This window comes from Sminthopsis crassicaudata, chromosome 2 (genome assembly GCF_048593235.1).
Source record: "Sminthopsis crassicaudata isolate SCR6 chromosome 2, ASM4859323v1, whole genome shotgun sequence".
NCBI classification, from domain to species: Eukaryota; Metazoa; Chordata; class Mammalia; order Dasyuromorphia; family Dasyuridae; genus Sminthopsis; species Sminthopsis crassicaudata.
Window position 1 is genome coordinate 28,620,943 of NC_133618.1, and position 22,212 is coordinate 28,643,154.

At 51.2% G+C, this 22,212-nt stretch overlaps 1 protein-coding gene across 1 annotated transcript in view; it reads right to left on the bottom strand.

The window, feature by feature from the left end:
• FBXO41 (F-box protein 41) overlaps positions 1–20,391 on the bottom strand; it is a 31,112-nt gene extending 10,721 nt beyond the window's left edge. Inside the window, exons 1-11 of the mRNA XM_074285553.1 lie at positions 19,042–20,391; positions 10,461–10,671; positions 8,919–8,992; positions 8,299–8,651; positions 7,381–7,631; positions 3,882–3,997; positions 2,936–3,088; positions 2,239–2,334; positions 1,805–1,923; positions 1,310–1,468; positions 439–554 (exon numbers count right to left, since the gene is read on the bottom strand). Coding sequence (XP_074141654.1) covers positions 439–554; positions 1,310–1,468; positions 1,805–1,923; positions 2,239–2,334; positions 2,936–3,088; positions 3,882–3,997; positions 7,381–7,631; positions 8,299–8,651; positions 8,919–8,992; positions 10,461–10,671; positions 19,042–19,922 — 2,529 coding nt within the window. The 5' untranslated portion in view covers positions 19,923–20,391. The remainder of the gene's footprint in view (positions 1–438; positions 555–1,309; positions 1,469–1,804; positions 1,924–2,238; positions 2,335–2,935; positions 3,089–3,881; positions 3,998–7,380; positions 7,632–8,298; positions 8,652–8,918; positions 8,993–10,460; positions 10,672–19,041) is intronic.
• Positions 20,392–22,212: the final 1,821 nt, after the last annotated feature.

Sequence of the window (22,212 nt, forward strand, 5' to 3'; positions counted from 1 at the left end):
GAGCCCTCGGGTGCAGGAGCTGCCCCTATTATCACCCTTCCCACTCTTTTTTTCCCCATCCTCATCTTACCATGCTCTAAACATGGGTATTTCCTGAGGACCCTGGCCTTTGGGTCAGGTTTGGGGAAGGAAGACGTGCCCCTCACTGAGGGATTCCTCTCTTTAGGAGTTTATAAACATCCTCCGGCCAATTTTCGTCTCCCCCACCTAGTCTGGGAAGGCTCCTGAAGCTCAGACTCCTCAGAGGAAGGCCGTCCCCTCCCATTCTCTAGAAAATGTGGGTTCTTCTTGGAATTGTTCCCCAGCTCTATTCTTCCTCCACTGAGCCCGTCATTTGGGGGATGAAGCCTTTACATACCGCACACCAGAAGTAAGTTCTGGGACAGTCGGATTAAAGAAAATGGCTTGGGGGGGGTTAGAGGTCTCCAGTCTTCCCACCTGGAGCTTGGTCACCATTTCCTCAAACAGCTTCCGGGCTTCGGGGCTCCCAGGTTCTTTGAAGTAATCCACAATCCCGATCTGTACCACGATGGACTTGAGGTTCCGGCAAACACCTGGGGCGGAAGGAGTCGGGGAGAGAGGATGAGGCAGTTCTTGGCTGGGGCCTGACCCAGGGCTGCATGAGTGGGGGGATGTCTTGCCAAACCTCTCAGACGTCAGGAGCTCCTCTATCCTGTGACAGTCATCCCCCAAACTCGGATGCCGAAGGAAGGGTTTGGGGTTTTGTACGTGGATTAATGGAGGACTGGCAAATTGTGTGTTCATTCGTTCATCTTTTCCTCCATCCCTTAATCCCTCCAGCCATCCATTCATTAATCTGTCCTTAAATCCACCCGCTCATCAATCCCCTCATTCATTAATCCAGCCATCTTGTCATTCATTCATCCATCTATCATTCTAGTCATTCATTCATCAACCCAGCCATCCTTCCATTCATGAATGCAGCCATCCATCCCTTCCTCCATTCATTTGTGAATCTACCTACCCATTCTCACTTCCACTCACTAATTCGTGCATCCATCCATTCCTCCACTGATTAACCCATCCATTCCCCCACTCATTAATCACTCTATTCCTCTAGTCATCCCTCCATCTCTCCATCCCCCTCCCCCTCCATTCATTAACCTCTCCACTCATCTATCAAACCCAAAGAAGTCTCCAGGTGCAGAGCACTGAGAGATGGAGCTAGCCAAGACCTAACTCCCATCAGCCCTGCCCCCCCTCACCCCTTGCCCCACAATTGGCTGGCACAGGGGCCATGCCAGGATCAGCACAGAGGGGGCGCTGCCCCGGCTGCCCCGGGACTCACTGTTGAAATGCAGCAGGGCCTTGGGGGTGACCGGGGTGGCCGTGAGCACCAGCATCTCCAGGCCCTTGAGCCCCTCCCTGCAGACCTCGGCGGCCACCTCCTGGGTGATCTCTGCCACGTGGTCCAGCTCCAGCACCTGCAGCCTCATGCAGTTCCGGGCTGGGGTGGGGAGAAGCCGAGGAGAGGCCGGGCTGAGCAGCAGCTCCCTGGCTCCCCCAGTCAGGGAAACTCGGCAGGTTTGCCTGGTTCACAGCTTCCCTTCCTCGGCCGGGCCAGTCTCTGGCCTCTCAGTAAGAGGATCCCCTCCCCCCAGGCGGAATAAGTTCTCCCTTGGGAAATGAGCCACTAAACTCTCCCCGACCTCCTCTCTTCCACCTTGCTAAGCCACGGCCTCATCTCTTTCCGCCACGGGGGTCACTCCCTGGTCCCCAGCAGACCCTCCCTTTGGCCCAAGCTGGAAGCAGGGGACCCCCCAGGTCCTGGGCGGGCACTCACCCAGGGACGCCAGGCCCTGCACGCCACAGCCCGCTCCTCCTACCCCCAGGGCTCTGAGGTGGGGCCAGCAGCGTCCGATCATCTGCAGGCACCGGTTACTGAAGCGTGTGGGCTGCTGGCTAGAAGACAGGGTGGGGGGAGCAAAGGCGGGGAGCGAGAAGGGAGGTCAGAGGGGCCTCGGGGGTGCCTCCCAGGACGCTCCCCTGGATGCTTCCCCTTCAGTCTCTGTTCCACAAGGCCTCCTAACCCCACCCAGCACGAGCCGGGGCCCACTTGCTTATGAATCGATTAACGGACCCAGAGGAGGAGCCCTCCTGTGACCCGAGCGGGCAGCCCCCGAGGTTCTGCGCCCCAGCTTCCGCTCCCCCGTTTCTGAGGGGTCATCGTGGGCTTTCTGGATCAGCTGCTCAAGCTCCAGCCCCCGGCCCACTCACCAGGGGTGAAGAGGGGCCACTTGCAGAGAGATGATCTCCCTACAGCCGGCCCCGAGGGCCCAGATGACCTCGTGGCCAACGGGATCCGTTGCGCTCCTGTAGGGGAGAGGAGGAGAGTGAGGGTCCGAGGGGGCCTCCCGGGTCCTCGGCCGCCGAGGCCGCCTTCACCCAGCCCTCCACCCGTCTCCCCCTGGAGGCTGCAGAGGGGCGGAGGGTTTCAGATTGTCGCTCTGGTTTCTGTTTTTTTCCTTTCATTTCCTCCTTCTCCCCAGTGAGCCACCCCCTTATAACTCACAATAGAAAAACTTTAAAAAGTAATTCAGTAAGCTAGCAAACGCCTTCTGTAAATGCTCTATTCCACACCCGTAGGTCCCCACCTCTGCCAAGAAAGGAGGGGGCCAGGTTGTGTGTGAAAATTTTCAGACTTTCCTCACCGCAATCTCATGCAGAAAGCTGTGCAGATATTGCCGTTCCCACTTCGCAGACACACAAACTGAAGCCCAGAAGGACTAAGCCACTGGACCAGGGTGTTTCCTGCCTCCGAACCCATTGCCTCTCACCGCACTACTGAGGTGAAGCTGGCATCAGCAAGGATCAGGGGTCAGAGAGGATGCTCGGGGGGTGTTTTTTTGGGGGGTGGGATAGCCTCTTCGGCCCCCTGGGACCCCCCTGTTGCCGCCCTGGCACTCGGACCCACCTGTAGGTGACCGCTTGCAGGGCCCGGCAGTAGCAGCTGGCCAGCCAGAGGGAGCGGTCGGTGAGGACGTTGGGGCAGTGGGAGATGCGCAGGATCAGCAGGTTCCCGCCGGCAGCTTTGAGCAGGGACTCCAGCCCCGCCTCCAGGCAGCCCCTGGGAAGAGCGGCCGGGGTCAGCGGGCCCCCACGGGCGTCCCTCACCACTTCCGTGGGCTAGCCCAGCAAGCATTTATTAAGTTTCCACAATGTGCAAGGTACTGGAACTCCCAAGGACCAAAAAAAGCAGCTTCTACCCTCAAGGAGCTCACATTCTACAGCGAGAAAATCAGAGGCTCGTGGACTTTGGATGGGAGGGGACCCTAAAGATCAGCCGGCCCGATGGCTCCATACTGGAGATGGGCAAACCGAGGGACGGAGACGTGAAGGAGACAATATGGAAAGGTGCCGGACCTGGGTCCTCCGGCAGACCCTCCCCATGTGGCCTTGACGGTTCTGATGATAATAACCAGAACTTATCCAGTGCTTAGGCTTATAAAGCAGTTAACTCATTTGGTCTCCCCCCCAATCCTGCCAAGCAGGTGCCATCATTATCCCATTTTTCAGATGAAGAAGAAACTAACTTAAGTAACTTGCTTAGGGTCCCACAGCCGGCAAAATTTGAACTCGGGCCTTCTTATCTCCCATATTCTGTTCTCCCAGTAGAATGTAAGAGTAGTGACACATTTTTGTCTTTGTACGCTTAGCACAGTTCCTAGCACACACTAAGTGCTTAATAAATGCTCCGTTGGATTAGATTGAGGATATGGTTCCCCTCCAATTCCACCATTACTTGAATGACCAGTGCCCTCTGACAGGGCCCCTCCATGGCCCTCCCGCGTCCGGCCTCTCCCTTGGGCCCTGCCCGGAGCCCTCGTCCGCTGCTGGCGTGGGATCTGCCCCAGACCCACCTGGTGCTCCTCAGGTACTCCTCCTTGCCCTCCTTTTTCCCCCGCTGCCGGGGCTTCAGGTTCTGCAGCGTCAGGGAATGCGTCTGGGTGCACCACTGGGACAGCATCGCCAGGAACTGGGGGCGACAAGGAGAGTCCCCCATTGGGGTCCCGGACACACCCGCCACCGCGGCCGATGGAGGTTGAAGGCAGAGGAAGGGGAGAAAACCAGTCTACTCCCAAACACTGATCAAGAACCTACTGTGTGTTCAGACCTGAGCTTATGAAGAAGTTTTCAATTCCAAGGCCTACTTGGAGAGAGAAGCTTTCCTTCCATACAGGAGATGGCGAATAATAGAGACTGTGTGATAAACCAGTCTCAGCTGGGCAGGCTGGGAGGATGGAGGAAGGGGAGACAGGAGAGACTCGGAACATGCGAGGAGACAGTGGGAATTATGCTGGCCTTCCAAGAACAGATAAAAGGTTGTTGTTTTTTTCCCCTCAATTTTCTTAATCCCACGATTTCCTCCTTCCTTCTCTCTTACAGAGGGAACTATGGCAAAAGTCTTTATTAATCACTTACTCTGTACTATAATTATGATATTATTTGATCCTTTCAACAACCCTGGAAGATAGGTGCTGTTATCACCCCATTTTACAGAAGAGTAAACTGAGGCAGCCAAACCATTAAGTGACTCATCCAGGGTCACACAGCCAGAAAACACCAGAGGTTGTATTTAAACTCCGGTCTTTCTGACTCTTGTCTCTCTGTCCGTCTACTTGTAGAGAGCCATTTCTCTTGACAAAGAATTTTCAAAAAGGAAAACAAACAAACAAACAATCACACTATTATTCCAGTTGAAAAAAATCTGGGATCCTCTGCAGCATCCCCACCCATAGTGCTCCCTCCCGCTTTGCGACTTTTCTTTTTGTCTCTGGGGTCAAGCTTGGCCATTATAATTTAACAACATTTAGTCTTTTTTTTCCCCCTGAGGCAATTGGGGTTAAGTGACTTGCCCAGGGTCACACAGCCAGGAAGAACATCTGTGTTCTTGAAAGTCATTTGCCTGCCTAGCCCTGCTGCCTTAATTCTTCGACACTTCACGTAGGTCTTCCCATGGCTCTCCGTCTTCATCACAAGCACCCTTTCTCACAGGGTAGCAACATTCCCTCTCACTCACGGCCCACAATGCATTCAGCCCCTCTGCAGTTGACGGACGTCTCCCACCTTTGCTAACAAGAAAAAGGTTGCCATAAATATCCCGGCGTGTGGGGATCTCTCCTTTGTATGGACGCCTTCCTGGAAGTGGAACCTCTGGCTCAAAGGAGTCTCTATATAACTGTGCTATCACATACATATACATAGTATCTCTATAACCCACGTATATCTAAATAATATCATATCACATACATACAGAACTACATAATGGTGATATCACATATCAAAGACATACAAAGCAGAATTGTTTTCCCAGTTGACTCCTTCCCTTCTTAGTTGCATTAATTTTGTTTGTGCACAAGTTTTTCTCTCTCACTAGGGTGGGAACTTGGCCAATCGCGGCCTTTATTGAGTATTTGGCTGGTGAATTTGGTGCAGTATCACGTCTGCTTTCTGGACCACTAACCACAGGTGAAGAAAAATCCTTTTGATTAGCTGCTGAACTGGAACTGAGAGGGAAGCCATTATCTCCCAAGAGGGCAGCTCTTGGCCTCTTTCCTGTTTGGCTGCAATTACGGGGAGATGTGCTCTAAGCTGCTGGGTGGGAGCGAGGGCTCAGACTTTAATCTTCCCACCTGGGTCTACACGTGGCCCCAAACGTGGCCTCTGCTTTTTGTCTCTGTGTTTATTTTCTCTCGTTTGTAGTTGGGGAAGATTGGAAAGAGGTGCCACGTAAAGGCCCGGACAGTGGACAAGCCTGGGAGTGTTTGGGAGCATCAGCTGCAGGAGTCAAGCCAACGTTCTGCAGAAATGCCCCTGAGAGGGCAAATGCACAGAGCAGCCACTTTAAGTCCTTCTCCCAGGGACTGAGGCAGGAAAGGCATTAATTAGCACACTCCTGGCTCTAGGGAGAAATGCCCCGGAAATTCTCATAAAATATCCCTCTGTCAAAGGGATATGAAGTGGTTAAATGATAAAGCTTCATGTGTTTAACACCAGAGCGGGGGCGCCAGCTGTCAGCTTTATCACTCCGTTGCCCTTCAAGAGCTCCATTAAACCCCTGTGAGGGGAGCTATAGCTAACCTTTGTCTTGGGGGACCATTTCAGCAACGGGAGATTGAGAGAGGGTCCCCGGAGTCTGCAAACGTTACACGCACGAAGCTTTAGCTTTTCAGAGACTGAGGTATCCCATGATTCAGAGCCATGTAGCATCCGCAGAAGAATAATGAAATTAAAAAGATGGTTCTTTACTTTATGGAGGAATTTCGGTCGGTGAAAGTGCTGAGCTGTTATTTGAAAACTGGCAAAGACAATTTGGCCCACTGTCATGTGTTCAATTACGAGCCTATCTCTTTGTCCTTGTGCCGTGTTTACGTCTGGGGCAGGTTCTGACTGTCCGCCCAGTTCCACAGTAGACATAACATACGCGGATGACAGGTGGTTTTCATCCACTTGGTGTTTCCTGGGTCTACAGTTAGATCAAGCTCCACTCATGTCCTTGCAAACTGGCTCATTCAGGACAACTTCCTCTGCAAACAGGGGCATCTGAGGACCTCCCTACCTATAGGGACTTTGCTAGGTCGCCTCCACAGTGATGGCAATGGCTATCTCATGATGGTGATAATTACAAGGGGGACCCAAAGGATCTTTGCTGTCAGATCTCTCAAGGTAATTTTGCCGTATCCATGGGAAACTCCACCTTGGAGAATCTTGTTCTTCTGAATCAAGGGCTTTTGTAAAAATAGTTCAGAAGCAGCGAGACCCAGGGGGATGTTGTGCACTCTGGGCCTTTTAGCCAACTGGAGCACCATAAAAATACGGCCTGCTGCAGGACCTTTTGCCCAAAGTCGGCCCGTTTCTCAAGCCTTGTGTCGAGGATGCCTTTGACACGTGTGAATATTTTCCTCGAGGACTCCCAAGTGAGAGCTGTTTGCTCGGTTGTCACTTTTTGGGAACTTTGTGTAAATAATGGATATTAGAGTGATTTTGTCAGTGTCCAATTCCGTTAGACAGCTTAGCAGAATGCCTTACACACAGTAGGTTCTTAATAACGGTGACCTGAATGGACTTTGTATCTACCCCTTCCCTGTGCAGTGCATTGATCTGTATACAGCAAGGGATTAGAAACAGCTGAATAAGCAGTAGGCCTTACACACAGTAGGTGCATTGATCTGTATACAGCAAGGGATTAGAAATAGCCTGAATAAGCAAAAGGCTTTACACACAGTAGGTGCATTGGATTAGCAACAGCTGAATGGTGAGGACTAAAGTGGAGTTGGCTTGGCGGCCACTGTCCCCTGAAGATGGAGATGACACAAAGGTCATTGGGGGCTGGGAAGGGAGAGCGGGGGCGGGCCGTACCTTGGAGCAGACACGGGCGTTCTCCAGCAGCACGCGGGTCCAGACGGCGGGGTGCCGGGCCACAAATCTCCAGTCCTTGCAGACCTCGGCAGCGTGCAGGAGGGTCCGGGTGTCCAGGTAGGTGAAGATGCAGAAGAGGGCCGCCCGCATCTTCAGAATCTCCGGGCTGATGACTTCGTTGGAGCGTGAGGGGCTGCCGCCGTCAGCCTGCCGGCCCCGCCCGCTGCCCCCTTCTGAGCGGGCTGGAGGACCTAACACAGTGTCAGCGGGGTGCACGGCGGGGAAACTGAGGCACGGGGTCGGGGAGGAGAAGGCAAGGACGGGAGTGGTGGGGAGCTGGGCGGGAACAGGAGGGGCCTGTCAGGTGCTGGGGGAGGAAGGGACTGGGCCGTGGACACCCCCGGAGGGCTTGATGGGGTGCAGGCAGGCAGGGAGGAGACTCCCGCTCCCTCTGGAGACCTTTACTTGGAGGCGGGAGGAGGGGAGGAAGGACCGCCAGGGGCCAAGAAATGCTCAGCCGCACAGTGGGGAGATCTCTTCGCAATCTGATTTTGGACCCTAAGTGGCTGGCCGGAGCCAGGTTTTGTCCCCGCTTTCTCACTGTCCCTTTCTCCCTTCTGTAAATGGGAGCAGCCAGCTCTCCGCCGAGTGATGAGGAGCTGAGACTGGCCCGTCTCCTGGGGGCGGGAGAGGGGCTGGAGGCCATCCGGGGCGGCCTCCTTACTTTAGGTCCCAGGAGCGTTTCGTCCCCAGTCACACAGCGGGAGGGGTCAGGAGTGGGACACAAACGCGGGCCGAGAGCCCTCCCCGGCTCTCTGCACTGTACCCCCAGCAGCCCCAGGGGCAGGGCAGGAAATGGGGCCTCGGGGCCTTGGCGCCCCCTCTCCCACCGTGGCCCCCGAGGGGCTCGGCACTCACCGGACAGACGGCAGCTGCTGAGGGCGCGGGGGGGCGTGGGGCCGGAGGCCGAGGCTTCCGAGGGCCCCTCGGCCTCGGACTCGGTGGTCCGCGAGCCCACGTCCGAGACGTCGCCCTCCTCCCCTTCGGTGCTGTGCCGGCGAGGCCTCCGCTGCCAGTTCTGGATGGCCTGGCGCCTCAGGCCCGAGCTCCGAGGCGCCTGCGGCCTCTCAAAGCCCGCGCCGCCCTCAGCCCGGGCCCCCGCGCCGCCGGCCCCGTCCCCGGCGGCCGCCTCCTCCGAGGGGTAGGGGTCTGCGGTGTCACTGTCGTAGCAGCCCGAGCTCTGGGACAAGGCCTTCGCTCGGCTGGAGGCCCTGGGTGGAGGCAAGAAAGGCCAGAGCAGGCGGCCGTGAGCGGGACCGGGCGGCGGGAGCTGCTGCTCCAACCATCCTCCCCATCCCCTCCTGCAGGAAGCCTTCCCTGGTCAGAGAGGAGCAGACAGGTCAGTGCAGGCTTTGCCGCAGTGGCTGAGGAGGGGAGAGCGAGGGTCAATGATTCTTCCCGGGGGAAGAGCCGGGTGGGAATAGGTGGGGGAGGGGTGCTCGAGGGTGGGGTGGGGGGCCGGGGCCACAAGAGCTTACCCTGTGCTGGAGGAGGAGCGGTGATTAGACACGGCGTATGTGTTGTGCATGATGGGACCTGAGTGCCGGTCCCGCTGTGGGGAGGGGGCAGAGGGCAGGATAGGGAGGTGCAGGGGCAGGAGGGAGGGGGGGGGAGAAGATAGAGAGAGAACAAGAAGAGAAGGGAAGAGAGGAGGAGATTAAATGCCAGAGGGGGGGAAGAAAGAAGGGGAGACAGGAAGAAAGAGGGAGAGAAGGAGAGAGGAAGGAGGGAGAGGAGAAAGGAAAGAGAGAAGGAGGGAGAGAGAAAAGAGGAAAAGAGATGAGAAAGAAAGAGAAAGGAAGGAGGGGGAGGAAAAAAGGGAGAAAAGGAAAGAATAATTGGAGAAAAGAGGAAGAAAGGTGAGAAAGGGAGAATTGAGAGGAATGGGGAGAAAAGGAAGGAAGGAGGAACAGGAGAGTGAAGAGAAAGGTGAGGATTGAAAGGGTCCAGGCGGGAATGGGAGAGAACAGAAGGACAGAGGGAGAGGGAAAGAAGAGGACAGACACACAGACCCAGAGAGAGCTCCATGAAATCCTCCCAGGCCACGGCCCAGCCAGGTCTTTGCACTCCCCCCACCCCCGCCCCCTTTTCTCCCCCGCCCCCCGCTTCCCCATCCCTCACTACCCTGAGCTCTAGGAGGTTGGGGCGGGCCTTGCTCAGCCTCTTCCTTGAGGGAAGGGAGGACCCCAGCCCACAACAAATTCTTGGGGTGCCCGCTCTTGGCCTGGGCCGGGTCCCACAGGGACCTCCGGCCCCCCCTTCCTGGCCCACTTGGGCCTGGGCTGCTTAGCCTGGGAGAGGCTGTAACCAGAGGGAGCTGCTTCTGGGTCCCAGGGAGACCCTCAGGGAAAGGGGAGGCCTGGGCGGGGAGGCTGCCGCCCCTTCCCCTTCCTGTCTCCTGCCCAGCTGCTTTCAGTAGGCAGAGAAAGGGGGAGACGGCCCCGGCCCTACCCCTACTGGCTCTGACCTGGACCAGCTTCGGCCCCTGATTTAGGTCTGCGTGAGTGGGGCGCTCCCTCTCCGTCCCTCGGTCTCCCTGTCTGTGGAGGTCCTCCCTGCCCCCGGCCCTCGCCAGCTCTCTGCTGCGGCCCATTGTAGGGCTTGCCCTTGACGTCCTCCTGGCTGGCAGGACCTCTGCCACCTAAGGGGGCACTGGAGGCCACGGCGGGGGCTGGGGCGAGGGAAGCTGCAAAATGACGGGAGAGCTGTCCCAGAGGGGGCGCTCTCAGAGGCAGGAGGCCCGGTAAGTCACTTAGCTTCTCTCCTTGCCTCAGTTTCCCCACCTGTAACTGGAAGCAACCCTTAAAATGCCACACAAACACTAGCCGGTACTTCCTTCCTTTGGGCCCCTGTATTTGGGAGGCCAGAGGGGAGCGGCTGACCCAGAGCTTCAGCCGAAACTGTGGGCATCGCTGGCCGGGCTGGGTGACCCCCACGGGTCCCGGCTGGGCGCCCTCCTCGGAAGGCCGCAGGGGACGTCGGGTCGCTCTTGTTTCTGCTCCAGGAGCCCGGGCACTCACCATCCTGCCGGTGCCCTTGGTCCCGGGCACGCTGCTGCGGCCCAGGCTGGCGTTGGGTGTGGTGCCGCAGCTGCTGCTGATGATCTGCAGCTGCTTCTCGGCGCGGTCGGCGCGGTCCAGGAGCTCCTCGATGAACTGCTGCAGACGCACCTTGGCGTTGGCCTCCCGCGCCGCCGTCTCCTTCAGGAACTGGTCGATCTGGACCACCTCCCTGGGGGCGAGGAACGTGGCTGGCTCCCCTCCCTGCCCCCGAGGGGCCCCCGGGAAACCCCTCTGACCGCTCTCTCAGCTCTGACTCGGGTTCCCTCACCTGTGGCTCCCCAGGATCCTCCACATCTGTGACCCCTGGAAATCCCCTCGCTCCCAGGGGCCCTCACCTACCTCCATGGCCACCCTCCGAGTCCCTTTGCCTCTGACCCCTGGCTCCCCTGACCACCTCCAAGGGAAGGACTGCACTCGGCTCAGGATTACAGCTGATTACAGCGTCCGGAGGCCACGGCCGGGAGCGGCCGCACAGAGCACCAGAGGTCGATTTCCTGGCACTTACATCAGGAAAAGCTCTCTTGTGTGTGTGGGGGTCACTGCTCTGGGGGGGAGCCTGGAGGGTGGGGGCCCTTCCTTCACAGGCTGCATAATCACAGGGCTCGTGGAGCAAGGGGGCTTCTTGGGGTCCGAGGTGTACGGGAGAGCCTCCGAGGGCACTTGTACCTCCCTCCTGTGACCCCGGCCCAAGCGGCCTGGGAGATCCCTGGGGGTCACAGGTGAGGGCAGGGCTAGCGGGGGCGGGGCGCTCAGTCCAACTGAGCCGAGGGTGTAGAACCCCTGCTCTGCTTTAGTCAGCCCCGGCTGTCCTGGGAGTGAGGGGATCTGTGGCAACTGGGGGGAAACACCCCCATACACTTATGCATCCACATACTCACACACACATGCACCCCCATATGTCCCCCTCCCCCAGCACTTCAGGGCAGGAAGGGTGCTCAGGGCCCAGCCAGAAGCAGCCATCCCTCAGTTGCCCAGCTTGTCTGAGGAGCGACCCCCCTCATCTGGAGGCACTCTCACTGACACACGCCCCACCCCCTGCTCCTGGTCCCCCAGTCTGGGGGCTGATCCCCCTCAGTGGCTGGGGAAGGTGGCGTCCCTGCAGCTCACAGCCTCCTTTCCATCCCCAGGCCTTCTGCAGGCTCATTGGACACCCGCCCTTCCCTCACCCTGCACCTGGACCTGGGGCAGCACCTGCTATTCCCTGCCAATGGGAGTTACCTGTCCTGGAGAGCACAAGCCAGGATGGGTCAGGGGCAGGATCCGCACCCAGCTCTCCCTCTCACACTAGGCCCTTTCTCCACGTCTGCTTTAAGAGTCCTGCTAAAGCCCTCTGAGAGGACCGTGCCCTCCGTGATGCTTATTATCTAGTGCCTAGTGATCTCCCGGCATTGGGAGACCGGGGCTGTTTTAGCGCGGCACACAGTCGGCGCTCCATTAATGCTTGTTGATGAACAGACTATCTGCCCTCCGTTTCCTCTCATTTGATCCAGACCCCCTCTTTGAGCCTATGCCCCCCTTTGGGGAGGTGTGGCCACCACATGGTCAGTCAGACATGTGCATGGGCCTGTTGGCTGTTATGGGTCAGAACTCTGAACTGAAAGGAACTCCAGAGACCCCAAGGAAACCTCAACAGAGAATATTACATTTTGGCGCCCAATGTGGGGCAGACAAGATCCTGATCTCAGTGGGAAAGTCTCTCTGACCCAGAAATTAGGGTGAGTACAACAAGGAAACTTTGTGAAAGTAGAATTTCAGCTAAGATGGGACAGATGTTTAGAAAACAGCCTTCTGTTTCTCTTCAAGGAAAATGTGTAGAGAGCATTGTCAAGGTTATGAAAAGCCAAGGTTTGATTATAATTTGGGAGCAGATCACTGAACTTTTAGAAACTGTGCAGTACACATCTCCTTGGTTCTCTATGGAAAAAGAATTTAATCTAGAGGAGTGGAAATTAGTAGGAGAGCAACTATGTCAATTCTACAATGAAAATGGACTTGACTCAATTTCCAAAGAAACATACTACAATTATACTACATATAATTTAATACAACTGGCTTTAAGAAATTATATAAGTTATAGAATAAGGAAAAAGAAGAAAGAGTATGAGGGGGAGGAGCCAAATAAACTAGATGAAGAATTAAATAAGAATGGAGTTAAGTTGTAGGATACAAAATAAATCCACATAAATCCTCAGCATTTTAATACATCACCAACAAAATCCAACAGCAAGAGATACAAAGAGAAATTCCATTCAAAATAACTGTTGAGAGTATAAAATATTTGGGAATCTATCTACCAAAGGAAAGTCAGGAATTATTTGGGCAAAATTATAAAATACTTGCCACAAAAATAAAGTCAGATTTAAATAATTAGAAAAATATTAAATGCTCTTGGATAGGCTGAGCAAATATAATCAAGATGACAATACTTCCTAAACTAATCTATTTATTTAGTGCTATACCAATCAGACTCCGAAGAAACTATTTTAAAGACCTAGAAAAAAATAACAAAAAAATTCATATGGAAGAACAAAAAGTCGAGAATTTCAAGGGAACTAATGGGAAAAAAAATCAAATGAAGGTGGCCTAGCTGTACGTGATCTAAAACTATATTATAAAGCAGCAGTCACCAAAACCATTTGGTATTGGCTAAGAAATTGATCAGTGGAATAGGTTAGGTTCACAGGACAAAATAGTCAATAATTATAGCAATCTAGTGTTTGACAAACCCAAAGATACCAACTTTGGGGATAAGAATTCATTATTTGACAAAAACTGCTGGGAAAACTGGAAATTTGTATGGCAGAAATAAGGCATGAACCTATACTTAACACCACATACCAAGATAATATCAAAATGGGTCCATGCTTTAGGCATAAAGAACGAGATCATAAATAAATTAGAAGAACATAGGATAGTTTATCTCTCAGACTTGTGGAGGAGTAAGGAATTTGTGACCAAAGGAGAACTAGAGATCATTATTGATCACAAAATAGAAAATTTTGATTACATAAAATTAAAAAGCTTTTGTACAAACAAAACTAATGCAAACAAGATTAGAAGGGAAGTAACAAATTGGGAAAACATTTTTACAGTTAAAGGTTTTGATAAAGGTCTCATTTCCAAAATATATAGAGAACTGACTCTAATTTATAAGAAATCAAGCCATTCTCCAATTGATAAATGGTCAAAGGATATGAACAGATAATTTTCAGATGAAGAAATTAAAACTATTTCCACTCAAATGAAAGAGTGTTCCAAATCATTATTGATCAGAGAAATGCAAATTAAGACAACTCTGAGTTACCACTACACACCTGTCAGATTGGCTAAAATGACAGGAATAAATAATGATGAATGTTGGAGAGGATGTGGAAAAACTGGGACACTGATGCATTGTTGGTGGAGTTGGGAAAGAATCCAACCATTCTGGAGAGCAATCTGGAATTATGCCCCAAAAGTTATCAAACTGTGTCGATTAGTGGAACAGATTAGGTACGAAGGACAAAAAAAGGGTACAACTATAACAATCTAGTGTTTGACAAACCCAAAGATACCAACATTTGGGATAAAAATTCATTATTTGAAAAAAACTGTTGGGAAAACTGGAAATTAGTATGGCAGAAATTAGATATGGATCCACACTTAACACCATATACCAAGATAAGATCAAAATGGGTCCATGATTTAGGCATAAAGAATGAGATCATAAATAGATTAGAGAAACAGAGGATAGTCTACCTCTCAGACCTGTGGAGGAGGAAGGAATTTATGACCAGAGGAGAACTAGAGATCATTATTGATCACACAAAATAGAAGATTTTTATTACATCAAACTAAAAAGTTTCTGTACAAATAATACTAATGCAAACAAGATTAGAAGGGAAGTAACAAATTGGGAAAATATTTTTACAGTTAAAGGTTCTGATAAAGGTCCCATTTCCAAAATATATAGAGAACTGACCCTAATTTATAAGAAATCAAGCCATTCTCCAATTGATAAATGGTCAAAGGATATGAACAGACAATTCTCAGATGATGAAATTAAAACTATTTCCACTCATATGAAAGAGTGTTCCAAATCACTACTGATCAGAGAAATGCAAATTAATACAACTCTGAGATACCACTACACACCTGTCAGATTGGCTAAGATGACAGGAACAAATAATGATGAATGTTGGAGGGGATGTGGGAAAACTGGGATACTAATACATTGTTGGTGGAGTTGTGAAAGAATCCAGCCATTCTGGAGAGCAATCTGGAATTATGCCCAAAAAGTTATCAAACTGTGCATACCCTTTGACCCAGCAGCGCTACTACTGGGATTATATCCCAAGGAAATACTAAAGAAGGGAAAGGGACCTGTATGTGCCAAAATGTTTGTAGCAGCTCTTTTCATAGTGGCTAGAAACTGGAAGATGAGTGGATGGCCATCAATTGGAGAATGGTTGGGTAAATGATGGTATATGAAGGTTATGGAATATTATTGTTCTGTAAGAAATGACCAGCAGGAGGAATACAGAGAGGCTTGGAGAGACTTACATCAACTGATGCTGAGTGAAATGAATAGAACCAGAAGATCGCTGTACACTTCAATGTTGTATGAAGAGGTATTCTGATGGAAGTGGAAATCTTCAACATAAAGAAGATCCAACTCACTTCCAGTTGATCAATGATGGACAGAAACAACTACATCCAGAGAAGGAACACTGGGAAGTGAATGTAAATTGTTAGCACTACTGTCTATCTACCCAGGTTACTTATACCTTCGGAATCCAATACTTAATTAACGTGCAACAAGAAAATTGGATCTACACACACATATATTGTATCTAGGCTATACTGTAACACAGGTAAAATGTATGGGATTGACTGTCATCTAGGGGAGGGAGTAGAGGGAGGGAGGGGAAAATTTGGAAAAATGAATACAAGGGATAATGTTATAAAAAATTACTCATGCATATATACTGTCAAAAAATTTCATAATTATAAAATTAATAAAAAAAGTTATCAAACTGTGCATATCCTTTGATCCAGCAATGTTATTACTGGGCTTATATTCCAAAGAAATACTAAAGAGCAGAAAGGGACCTGTATGTGCCAAAATGTTTGTGGCAGCCCTTTTCATAGTGGCTAGAAGCTGGAAGTTGAATGGATGTCCATAAGTTGGAGAATGGTTGGATAAATTGTGGTATATGAAGGTTATGGAATATTATTGTTCTGTAAGAAATGACCAGCAGGAGGAATACAGAGAGGCTTGGAGAGACTTACATCAACTGATGCTGAGTGAAACGAGCAGAACCAGATCATTGTACATTTCAACAACGATACTGTATGAGGATGTATGCTGATGGAAGTGGATTTCTTCAACATAGAGAAGAGCTAATCCAATTCCAAGTGATTAATGATGGACAGAACCAGCTACATCCAGAAAAGGAACACTGGGAAATGAGTGTAAACTGTTATTTTTACCTTCTGAATCCAATTCTTCCTGTGCAACAAGAAATTCGTTTCTACACACATATATTGTATCTAGAATATACTGTAATATATTTAACATGTATAAGACTGCCTGCCATGTGGGGGAGGGGGTTGGGGGAGGAAGGGAAAAAATCTGAATAGAAGTAAATGCAAGGGATAATGTTGTAAAAAATTACCTATGCATATGTACTGTCAAAAAAAAAGTTATAATTATAAAATAAAATTAAAAAAAATTTATTCAATCATTAAAAAAAAAAAAAAAAAAAAAAGAAATGACCAACTGGAGGAATACAGAGAGGCTTGGAAAGACTTACATCAACTGATGCTGAGTGAGATGAGCAGAACCAGTTGATCATTGTACACTTCAATATTGTATGAGGATGTATTCTGATGGAAGTGGCTATCTTAGACAAAGAGAAGATCTAATTCAGTTCCAACTGATCAAAGATGGACAGAATCAGCTACACCCAGAGAAGGAACACTGGGAAATGAGTGTAAACTGTTTGCATTTTTGCTTTTCTTCCCAGGTTATTTTTACCTTCTGAATCCAATTCTTCCTGTGCAACAAGAAATTCGTTTCTGCACATATATATTGTATCTAGGATATACTATAACACATTTAACATGTATAAGATTGCTTGTCATCTAGGGGAGGGGGTGGAGGGAAGGAAGGGAAAAATCGGAACAGAGGTGAGTGCAAGGGATAATGTTGTAAAAAATTACTCATGTTATAATTATAAAATAAAAAAAAATTTAAATGTTAAAAGTAAAATAAATAAAAGTGCAAGCAGGGCTTGCTAGGACTATAAGTGATATTAATAAATGTTCATTCTATGAATGATTCTGTACCTTAAAAAAAAATAAAAAGAATGGAGTTAAGTACAAGCCATTAGGGCATTCCCCATACCCTGACCTACTTCCCTCAATTAGCCCTTCATGGGTGGAGGGAGAAGGAGGAGGGGGAGAGGCAGTAACATAATCAGCACCACCTATGAAGCAGCCTATGACAAGATTAGAAAAAGCATTGGTTACAGCAAAAAATGAAGGACAGGCTGTATCTGATTTTATAAATGCATATCTTGTGATTGAAGAGATTGACCCTTCAGGTCAAAAAAGGAGAAGATACACTCCTTTTGATCTGGAAAAAATTAAGGATCTGAAAAAGGGGTACACTCTTCATGGGGCTACATCCTCTTATGTTAAGATGTTACTAGATAGTTTGGCTTATGAAATCCTAACTCTGAGTGACTGGAAAGTCATAGCAAGGACATGTTTAGAACCTGCTGTGGCGTTCAGAGTATCATGAATTATGTAGGATTCAAGCCAGATGCAATAGGCAAACAGGAGTTAATAGACAAATCACTTTTGACCAACTAGCAGGTGAAGGTCAGTATGGAGAGAATTCAGAACAGATTAATTACCCCATAACAACTTATGAGCAGATCGTAACTGTTGCTATAAAAGCATGGGGTTCCCTCCCTGGACAAAAAGATCAGGGGGAAGCCTTCACAAAAATAGAACAAGGTCCCAATGAACCTTTTGCGGAGTTTGTGGGACGTTTGCAAACAGCTATAACAAGAACCATTGGAGAAAATGCAGCTACAGAAATAATGACCAGACATCTGGTTATGGAAAATTCCAATGACGTTTGCAAAAGGGTTATATGGGGACTACACAAAGATGTTCCTTTAGAGGAGATCATAAGATGCTGTGCCACAGTGGGCACAAATGCTTATTATGTCCAGACAATGATGAACATGGGAACACAGGGTCCCTCTTGGCAAGGGACTTCTAGAGAGATTTGCTGATGCTTTCAATGTTGGAAAATTGGACATCTAAGAGCTCAGTGTAGATATGGAGATAGAGTGAGAGGACAGGCTGAGAGAAGACCTAAAACTCTATGTCCAAAATGCCACAAGGGCTTCCACTGGGCCTCCGAATATACATTGACCCAGGGAAATGAGAGGTGGGGCCCAGCTCCAAGATATCATACAAGAAACAGGTGGGACATGATGGCAGCTGAGGTTACTTCCAGAGAAGTTCAGGACTTTGATGTGATCAGCTGAAAAGCAATCAGATGGCAGAAAGGGATTACAATTGGGGAAAATACAGGGCTTTTAACCCAATAGAAGGGCAGTGTCCAGTGCAAACAGCTCCAATGTAATTGCTAGATGATGAGGAGAAATCTAGAAAGTGGTGAACAGAAGGGCCTAGATAGGTTAACTGCTTGGGGGAGAGGGTTTGCTTGTATTTCTACAGATGGAGAAGGAATCAGATGGGTGGCAACAAGCACCTGGAGAGAGACAGAAAAAGAGGAAAACCTCGAAACAAAGGAGAAGACCTAAGAACAAAATCTGCAGGAATCATTGGATTCCCTAACACAAGGTGAGTCTATTGCAGGACTTCAAAACTTGTAGGAATTATTGGATTCCTAGCACATGAACTAATGGACAATGGATTCCTTTTGGACTATTTCTAGCATTTATGGATATGTTCCTCATGTGTTATGTTACTATGTGCTTATGTAATTATGTGTAATACCTCCCATATTGATGGATTTATGTATACCTGTTTTAAGAATGAGCCCCTTCAGAAACCTGCTAATCTGATTTGATTTCCCATTTCCTTTAGTGTTTTCATCTCCCTTCCTGAGATGTTGGGGAGGGCGTGATCACCTCCATTTATGATGTTCTCATGCATTTTTTGAGCAGAGAAGGAGTGATCACCTTCCTTTTTGGGGTTCTCACCTCCTTGAGAAGCCAGGGAGGTCATGACCACCTTATGTTCTAAATCAAAAGAAAGAGGGAGATATTGGGTGCCAAAATGTAATATTTTCTGTTGAGGTTTCCTTGGGGTCTCTGGAGGCAGCCTTTGTTTCAGTTCAGAGTTCTGGCCCATAACAGTTGGCCACGTGCTGGAGAACCTCAAGGATGCTCCAGAATCTCCAGAGCACTTGAGAACACTCCAAAACACCCAAGAATGTCCCAGAACACCCCAGAAACTCCAGAATGCCCCTAAGCCCCCCCCCTCCAGAGGTGCCTGCACCGGGCTCACTCACTGCTGTTTTCTGGTCAGCTCCTGCTCCTTGCGCACCAGGTCCTGCTTGAGCGAGGCGAGCAGCTCCACGCTGACGTCCACCTGGCGCGATAGCTCAGAGGCCCGCTCCTCCAGCTCCTCCTTCTCGCGGCCAAGCCGTGCGCTCTCCTGCCGTGCCTTCTCCAGCTCGGCTGCCTTCCTCTCTAGCTCAGCCTGCAGCCGGCCCACTTGCCCGGCAATCTTCTGCTCCACCTCCTCGCTCAGGCGCTCCAGTCTCTTATCCACCTCCAGCTTCTCCAGCGCCCGGATCTTCAGCCGGGCCAGGCCCTCTTCGTAGGCCATATCAGCCGGGGAAGGGGAAGCTGGGGAGGCTGAAGCCTGGCCGGGGCCAGGGCCGGAGCCAGGGGGCGGTGTGGAGGAGGCCGAGGAGGCCACGGACTTGCGGGCGAACAGCTCGCCCAGTGGGATCTCGATCTCGCGCAGGGCATAGCGCGCTGTGGTGGGCACTAGGCCGGGCTCCCCCAGGTCCTCACAGGACACCCCCGCGGGCACCAGGTCTCCAGGGAAGCGAGGGAGGGGGGAGTGGTGGTGGTGGTGGTGCAGGTGGTGGGCAGGCTGGGCTGGGGGCCCCACCCCCTGCTCTTTGCCTTGGAAGGAGGTGCTCTCAAAGACATCCCGACGTGCACCGGGCATGGCCAACATGGCGGTGGGATCAGGTGCCAGGGGGAAGACGGCGGCAGCGGCGGCGGCGGCCGCGTCACAGATGCTGTTGGTCTTGGAGAGGATGTAGAGGGTCTCGTAGGTGTGGCTGTACTCCAGGTGGGCGCGGAGGGAAGACAGGCTCCGGAAGCGCTTGTGCTCCCCACAGCGGGGGCAGCGGTAAGGCAGGTCCAGAGAGGCCATGACCCCGACCCTGGGGAAGCCTCTCTGCCCGCAGCCCTGCCCCGTCAGCTGCAGGGGCAGGGTGGGCTCAGGGCACGATCATGGCAGCAGCTAGTGTGCCTCAGTGGGAAGGACCAGGCGGGCGCGGGGCATCGGGCCGGATTCTAGGCAGATCGGCTGGAAGAGAAAAAGCAGAATTAGTGGCCTTGACCCCTCTCTGAGGCTGATGGAGGCCTGAGGCTCCTCTAGAGCCTCCTCAAGGAGGGGGACTCATCCTGATGCTGAGGGTCTTGGTTTGTAGGAGAAGGCAGATGTGCTTGGGCAGAGCCCTCACCAAGTCTTCCTTTTTACAAAGGGGGAAACTGAGGCCTGGAGTCAGAGGCAAAATAACGTGTCCTGGATGTGAACCCAGCCCTGACTCCAAATCCGGTGCCTCTCATATCTGCCTCCCACTCACCCACCTTCAAGTTTGTGGGAACTCTTGTTTTCCCCTGAGAGCTTCCCTTTGCTCCCCCTTCCAGGGAGCCCAGGCCAACCCCCCAGCTCCAAAGGGAGCACCCTCCCCCCTCAGCCCCGCACACTGTGCCAACACGGCCCCATTCCCCTCCTCACAGTGCCAGCATTCCTCGGCCCAGCCGGCCTCTGTCCTTCCTTTCACCTCCTGCCTCCTGGCCACAGACAGAGGAAGCCTCTGCACGTTGTGGTGGAGAAGTGCTTCCTCCCTGCACCGCCCCCGGCTGCAGGCCCCGGCCACACTCTGCAAGGGCGCTCAGTCAGCCCCTTCCGGCCGGGGCCTTCCCTAGTCTCCGTCCTCCGGCCCTGGACCCTTCTCCTGGACACCTCCCCCCACCGGTTGCCAGGTCCTGAGCCTCTCTGCCATCTGTCCGTTTACCTGGGATCCCTGAGGCTTCTGTGGAGAGACATCTCCCCGGAGCTTGAACACTGCTCCAAGGGGGGGGGCGTGCAACACGCACACACGTGCAACACACATGCATGTGCACGTGCTTACTCACATGGCATAATAACATCATATGTACGTGTATCCACACACATGCCCACGTATGTTTAAAATAGCCAGTGATGGGGGTGGGTGGGAGGGCCATAGCTTAATCAGGGCCTCCACAGACTGTGAGCGGTCCCGAGGGGAGGGGGGCGTTCTCTGGTTCCCAGAGGGGGAGGTGATGCAGCGATGCATTCTAGGCACCGGGGACAGCTGGGGACAGCATCCTCCGCAGAGAGAGCCCGCGGAGACAGCCAAGGCTATTGTTGGACAGCGTGAGGAAGCTCTGGCTTCCACGGAGCTGGAATGGCTCCTCTCATCCCTCCCCCGCTGCTCTGATCCCGCCCCATGGGGTCACCAAGAATGGACCTGCCTGCACTACCCAGGGGCCCCCTTCCCAGGTCTTCCTGATGTCCCCTCTTCCCTCCCACTTCATCCTTCTCAAACTTGAGCAGGAAAATAGATGGTTTGGAGTCAAAGGGACTGAGTGACAACCCCACTTTTTCTTTTCTTTCTTTCCTGAGATGATTGGGGTTGTGACTTGCCCAGGGTCACACATCTAGGAAGTGTTAAGTGTCTGAGGCTGGATTTGAACTCAGGTCCTCCTGATTCAGGGCTGGTGCTCTTTCTACTTCAGTATCTAGCCACCCCTAATCTCACTCTTTTCATTCCCTCTTTGGATGACTTTGAGCAACTTGGTCCACTCCATTGGGCCTGAGTTTCCTTTTTTATAAACAGCACAGTCATTTTCAGTCACATCCAATTGTTCGTGACCCCGTTTGGGTCTTTTGGCGAGACACTGAGTGGTTGGCCATTTCCTTCTCCAGCTCATTTTGTAGATGAGGAAACTAAGTCAATGCCCTCTATGCACCATGGCACCACCTGGATGCCCCTAGATGCCAGCCTTTCAGCAGGCTGGTAAAGCCCATGGACCTTTTTCAGAATAATGTTTCCAAATGCATAAAATAAAATCTATGGGACTACAAAGAAAATCAATTATATTTAAATAAAAAACAAGATATTTTTAAAGCCCCCATAAATTCACTTACTCCTGGTTCAGAACATCTAACTAGAGAGAGGGTCACTTCCGAATCTAACTCTATGGTGCTTGAAATCTGATCATGCTGCTCTTCTAACCAACAAGCTTTGGTGACTTTCTGCCATCTGATGAGTGAAGTCCAGACACAGCCTCCCTTCCCCCCCGAACTTTCATCCGCTGATGTCCCCCTTCTTTTACTCATGTACCTCCCTATGCCAAAAACACAATCTTTTTACTTTCTAAATCAAATGAGATAATAGATGTAAAGGGCT